Source organism: Echeneis naucrates, chromosome 24, assembly GCF_900963305.1.
Source record: "Echeneis naucrates chromosome 24, fEcheNa1.1, whole genome shotgun sequence".
NCBI classification, from domain to species: Eukaryota; Metazoa; Chordata; class Actinopteri; order Carangiformes; family Echeneidae; genus Echeneis; species Echeneis naucrates.
In genome coordinates, this window is record NC_042534.1 from 12,268,073 (window position 1) to 12,274,700 (window position 6,628).

Consider the following 6,628-nt stretch of genomic DNA (forward strand, 5'->3'; position numbering starts at 1 on the left):
GAAAGTAAGGACCTTACTTCCTGCTGTGTAACTAAGATTATGAATGGAAGATGGGTCAGTGTCATTAAACACGAATGCACAATGGAAATCAATAGGAGATAAGTTAACTGTGGGCCATTTGTACCGTTCGAGGCAAACATAATTTTCCTATGAAAACAAGAATATCAAATAGCACATATGCTAATCATGAAAGCACCATAATGTTAAATATGCCAAATACAAATTTCTCCATATTTGCTATTTTATATTACATTCATGTCAACAGCTTTGCAGCTTAAACTTCCAAATTAAATTCTCCAAAATGATCCTTTTCTGATCATTCTGGGTACAACTGTTACCATGGTAATAAGTACTGGCTTGTACAAGTACAGCAGTACAAGATAAAAGCTGTGATACATATAGACGAATGACACATTTGCTGTCTAATATACCAGTTGTCCTGAAGCTCTATGGAATGGAGACATTTCTTTTTTGGCAGTTGACCCACACTGTGAGGCCACACTGTGATTATTTTGTATACAGTTTGTAAATAGGGAGGTCTGTCCTTTTTATTTTCCAGCTGTATCCACAGATGCACGCTGTATCTGTTGTTGGTGTATTATGGGCACCGGGCCACATAGGGCTCTAGGCTAAATATGTATGGAGAACCAAAAACAGTTTGTCATGGCTTTCATTTTATGAAAATATCAATGCAAACTATTCAGCAGTGCACAGTGTTGGCAAGCACAGTCCGGGTGGAATACCTTGTATTACTTACCCCATTGCTCTCTGATAATTTCATTATAATTTGATGTGTAACATTTCAAATGTGAGATGAAAAAAGATTGTTGTAGTCCGATAGCATTGGATGAGTCTGGGACTGGTGTGTGGCTTAAGCAATGATCTTTACAAGTGCCAGTTTAAAGGTTAGGCCAGACTGAAACAGCTGAGTCCATCTTGTTGGTGTGATGTCTCACCTTGCTCTGGTCAGTCCAATACAGGAAGTAACCTTTGGGGTCGACTGTTAGAGTCACCGGGGCCACAGTAGTAGAGTCCTGGAGGAAAACAAAGACATGTGGAGTCAGTGTGTGTCTGCCAATGTCTGTGTATCCCCATGTGTATTGTTGTGCATATTTTTTTTTGTATGGCAGATTGCCCTCCGGGCAGGCCAATTAATTTAATTCTCACGATCACAGTGTATTTTTTATAATACCACTGGCATACCAAAATCTGCAACAACATTAAAAGTGCTGTTTGTGTTGTAAGCACGTGCACAATCCTTTCCTTCTAAGGTCCTTTCTCTTTCATGACCTGGCATCGCCACAAAAAAACAAACAAAAAAAAACAAAACAAAACAAATATCTTAGTTTGTGATTGTGTAGCTGCATGAGACAAATGAGGGAATTGCAAACATGCATTGTGGCTGGTTTGGTTTCACAGCTGATCTATCCATCTTTCCCCTCATGCAATAGACAAATGCTTTCCCACAGTACCCACATACAGACAGCTCCAAACCTCACACATACAAACACACTGACAGCTTGACCCTGAGGCATACATGGCAATGCCAGATATTATTGGATGCTGCTATAAAAAGAAAGGGCCTATGCTTTTTTTTTCTGTGTTCACAGTAGCCTAGGATCAGCTGAACGATAGCATATTGTCCTCCTCGATCAGCCGTGGCGGTAAGATCAGAGTGATAAAAACTGCATTTGCTGTATTGAGAAAAAAAAAAATCTTCAAAGTGTCTTCATGTGGCTTCTAATGATTTCCCAATCACAGCATTGGGAAACAGAGTTAATGGTGTACATCTGCTACGTGCCTGTCATATTTGGGTGTGACCCTATGCAACTTGCAGTGTAGAATGTCATGAAAGAGTTGAGGTGGGAGCTGGTAGACAGCGGATGAGTCAGTGGTGAGGTGAAGAGCGCTATTAGTACTGTGAGCTCATTTCATCCTGTCTAAATAAGACAATCACGCTTTTTGCAGCCTGATGCTCTATGACATATAGTAAAATTCCCCACTTTATGAAGCCACAGAGAAATTGAAAAAGAGCAAGGGGCTGTGAACTGTAGGAGAAAAAGGGAACAGAGTGGAAGGTAAACGAAACAATTCATTCAGTGGTTGAAATAGTAAGCTGCCACATCAGAGGCATTTGCTTTAGTGACATTTGCTATGGCAACCCACCATTCCTGTGAAATCTATTATAGACCCAAAAGGAATCGTTTTTTTATGCTATGATCACATGACTGCACAATCTTTGCAGGCTTGATTGAATGACAAAAGACGTCGCTCATTCCACTAAACTCATGCAGCATACGCACACACGGCACTTAGAGCCTCAGGGCAGGAAAAAAGCCCCTTATGAGATCCTATATCTAAAAACAGCACATAACAACTGCAGCTCAATATCTCTGATCTCGGCTCAGATAACTATCCAACACTCAATTTCTTTAGTTTCATTTGTAGAGATATCCATTTCCCATCCTCCATTAATTTAGCAGTTATCCCTAAAAAAAACATCTAAAAGGATAATGTGTTGGGTCAATATGTTTTAAGGACATTTTTTTTTTATTCTAATAAACCAAATGGGTGGGATGTGGTGACTGATGGCTTAGTTATGATATCAGAGAAAAGAGAAGAAAATGGCTTGAGAACAGTGTGGTTCTGCCTAATGATGTGAGAGCAATTATTTTCACAGATTCTTCTCCTAACTCTTCATGGACACCACTACAAACACATTAAGCCATTATGAACAGAGATTCCCTCATGGGTGCACTCATTTACGGGAAACATAACTACCTAAAACATTGTGGATTACATTTGTTGAGCCTACTAACTCTGGAATGGTATTGCTCATGCTTTTATTGCCATTCCAGCATTTGGAGGATTTATCATTAGTGGGAAGACATCAGGCAGCTTGTGGCTTGCGCTTTGCTGAATTAGGAAGAAATCTGAACACCCAGAGGGCACTGATCCCTGGTAGGAGATGCTGTCATTTCCTTCAGGGAAGAGTCTGTACCATTCACTATCACCTGAGGGGAATGCTAGTGAGAAGATTTGATTTTTACTGACAAATAACAACACAATCTAGGATATTGCATGAGCTAAAGCAGCTGCAAGTCATCCGTAACTGGAAGCAACAAAACTACAAGTGCAGCACTAACCCTGTGCATCTTTTGTTAGGTAGATCAGGGACTTTGAGCCTTTCACAAACATTTCAAGAGGTTTTCTGATAGCTCTGTTATTCTTTGTCAAAAGTAAACGACCAAGCACTGTGCTGAAGTCTGAAGCCCTTATCTTTATCATTTCAGACACTCTGTTCCTTGAAACCTACAGCTGTTCCTGCAGTACAACATGCCATCCTTCCACATGAAACTTAACTTTACTTACACTTTGTACAGAATCAAAAATTTAAAGCAAGTAAAGCAAGAAAAAAAAGGACATTCAAACATTGCAATTCTAGGGTCATGCTGACATTATTTCGTATTCAATTCAATCCTTTTTTTTGACAGTCTATTATGGCTGATCCTCCCTGAGCGGGTTAGTGTTGGGGTTTTGCTCTTCTTCAGTGATTCTTTCCAGGAAATGACAAAGATGAGAGCGGAAGGAAGCTGTGCGTGGGAAATGAAACAGAGAAAGATTCTGTGCCTATGCCCATGTTTGAGGGTGTGTGTTTTTGCAGGAAAGGCCTGTTGGGCAGTTGGTTCTGGAGATATGGCCCTCATGTATCACTGCAGTACATAAACACAGCTGTTCGTGGAAACAGACACACATCATGCACACCCTTTTTCACAACATGCCAGCGACACAGCTGAAAGGAAAGGCACTTAGTCATTATGAGTTAAGTTAAATTCTCTTATATTAGTTTATATTAAATCTAGGCTTTGATTGATTGACAGAGTGGAATCTTTGCAAGTGAGCTGATTTCCTCGTTGCCACCTGTGTGGACCACATTCACACTTGTCCAACACTGTTCCACTGATGCCACCTGTGCTGTGGTGAATCACCTGAGCTCCATGAATTTCAATATTTCATTTATGCGTTTGCTGTGATTAAAATTACACATTTTCAAAAATGTCAATTATATGCAATAAATTGCACATTTGTCATCAAAACTTGACTTTCTATGATTTAGCCTACATACGTCAGCTTTGAAGGACATGTAATTCTACACAATATGACAACAGCTCACTCAGCAGTTACAGGTGAGCACGTATCCACGTTGTCGATGCAGAATGAAAGTGATAATGACTTCATATTGAAATGCTCACACTGAAAACATGCATCAAGATTGGTGAAAGCAGTGTCATGGAGGCAGGCATTCAAACGCGATGGACATATACCACAGAAAGTCAACCATTAAATACGATGAAGTCGTTCCATCTACATTCTATTTTGTGGGCAAAGACCTCTTTTGGATTATTACAAGGATGTGTTTATTTGTTTGGAGGAGATGCAGTGCAGCCATGGCTGTCTGTTAAAAGGTTACTTCCATTAAGTCCATGCCTGCTACTCAACAGCACTGTACAATATTTTAAATCAAGGTCACTTCCCGACCGGGGGAATGTTTAAAGAAGCATTTATCGGGTTTTAGCCGGTGGCTTCAGTGCGACCCGCAGGTCCAGCCCCAATACTCTCCTTAATTGTGGTGAAGTGATAAAAGGCTCCCAGTGAATGGGGGAGCGGGCTCAGTTCAAATGCTTCCTTCCGATCCGATCAGGCGCATTCTCACACTGGTATACACGCGCACACTCACTCAGGCTCGCGCGCACGCAGTCAGTGAATGTAAACAAGTCGCACGTCAGTACAGACAGACAGAAGCTGACGTCCACTGAGCCCGGCAGTCAGCCTGATCCACACCGACCGTTACATCCATCCGCAGCCGATTCCCCCGACACATGCATGTGAATGAAGCGTGCAGGAACGAAAAGAGAAAGGAGAAATTCACCGCCGGTCTCTCCAGCCGTTACTTACATCATCCCATTTCATAAATTTGTTGCCCTTTCTCAGGTTCTCGGGCACGGACACCGGTTTGAGCTGCAGCGCATGAACTCCAGGCTGTGCTCCTGCCATTGACTCTTTTACTCTTCTCGACGCGCGACAGTGCTGGAAATGAGTCACCTCACTGCTCTCTACTCTTATTTGTCTCTATCGTCTTGTGTAATCTGCTCTAAAACAGGCTGACGGAAGCCCACTGCTGCTGCCAGTATGTCATGCCCGCAGTGACGGCGGCGGTGGCGCGTCTCGGCTTTGGAGAGCTGTGGAGGCGGACGCAGGCGCAGCGGACCGGAGCCACTGATTGACTGAGAGACGTGCAGCTAAAGCCAAACTGTGCGTGAGAGAGCGAGAGAGAGAGGGGGGGGGGGGGTGTTACAAGTTGGGCTTCAAATTGAACAAGTCAATGCAGTCACAGGATCAATGCTTCAAGTGATCTAGCGCCTCCGCGCGTCCTGGGCAGTATAGTGAGCACGAATGGCACCGAGGTCTCAGCAGATGGGACTCCAGAGATGTGAGAAACCTGAACTGATGAATACACTTGAGTGTGACATCAGTGACAATATGTGCATTTTATTTTTTCCATCTTTGCTCGAATTTTTCTCGGGCAGTCCCTCCTCAAGCCTTATTCTCACACGTACCTTGGCGTGTTGTGAATCATCATTAATCCTTTGGTGCCAAAGAACACAAGACTCATTTTACGATGGACGAGTCATAGGGCTCTGAGTAAATTAAGGGATTATACATTTTTCCCAACATAATTGTTTTCCTTGGGTGGCATTTTTAAGAAGGCCTTGAAATATTTTGACTATCGAGATGAACCACAAACAATAGATGAATAGAATTTGGAAGACACGTTTGTTTTTGGTTTTTTGCTGTTATTGTTGTTTTTTTAGTGGGAAAGAAAATGTATCGTTTTAATAAAATGGTAATGACTTGTAGGGGAGGTAACAAGGTGCTTTACTTTGTTTAAGACAATAGCTATAATTGGAACTGATTGTTGTTTTCATGACTGGGGGCCTTTTTACTTCTCTATTATTGAACTTCTTCAAAGTTCTATGAGTCAAAAAAGTGTCCCCACCTTCAGGACTTTTCCTAACTTTAACTTTTTCATTAAATAAAACATAGAATGCCTCTGGGCTTCTTACTACCCACACTGTTTATTTTCTGCTATTTCCAAAAACAGACTACAGACTATTTGAGTCCTCCAAGCAACTTTCTCTCTGTGTGTCTCTGTGGTCATTGACTGGCTGGGGCTGAAGGTCAGACATGTCCAACTTGTCAAACCTGTCAAATTCTGACCAACACTTTTCATGTTGGCTGTAACAAGAGTTTGTTTGAGTTTGCCTCCTGTCATTAATGATTGATTAACAGTGACAGTTTGTGCGCCCTGAATAGCATCATATTCTGGGCCTGGTAAGTAAGAGGGGGATACAAGTGCATGTGAGAGAAAGCAAAAGGGATGAGATTTTTTTTTATATCATATTAAAAGAGCTTCTGATGAGTCACAATTTCAAAGAGACCCTTGTTTCAATAAGTAATAAACAAATATACATGATATTTTCATACCAATGAAAGCACAAATATTTTCATATTGCAAATGAGTCATTGTTACCCTCCATGACTTAGTCTTTGTTATCCATCATCTGTC

The 6,628-nt window shown here is 41.6% G+C and overlaps 1 protein-coding gene across 3 annotated transcripts in view; it reads right to left on the minus strand.

Annotated features, from left to right (window-relative positions):
• Positions 1 to 5,199, minus strand: part of plcb1l (phospholipase C beta 1-like) — a 92,648-nt gene extending 87,449 nt beyond the window's left edge. For all 3 annotated transcript variants that reach the window (XR_003840468.1, XR_003840469.1, XM_029496381.1), the window contains exons 1-2: positions 4,957 to 5,199; positions 957 to 1,034 (exon numbers count right to left, since the gene is read on the minus strand). Coding sequence is in view for 1 of the 3 variants with exons in the window: in XM_029496381.1 (XP_029352241.1) it covers positions 957 to 1,034; positions 4,957 to 5,055 (177 nt within the window). In the remaining 2 variants the exon portion in view is untranslated. The remainder of the gene's footprint in view (positions 1 to 956; positions 1,035 to 4,956) is intronic.
• Between the last annotated feature and the right edge of the window lie 1,429 nt (positions 5,200 to 6,628).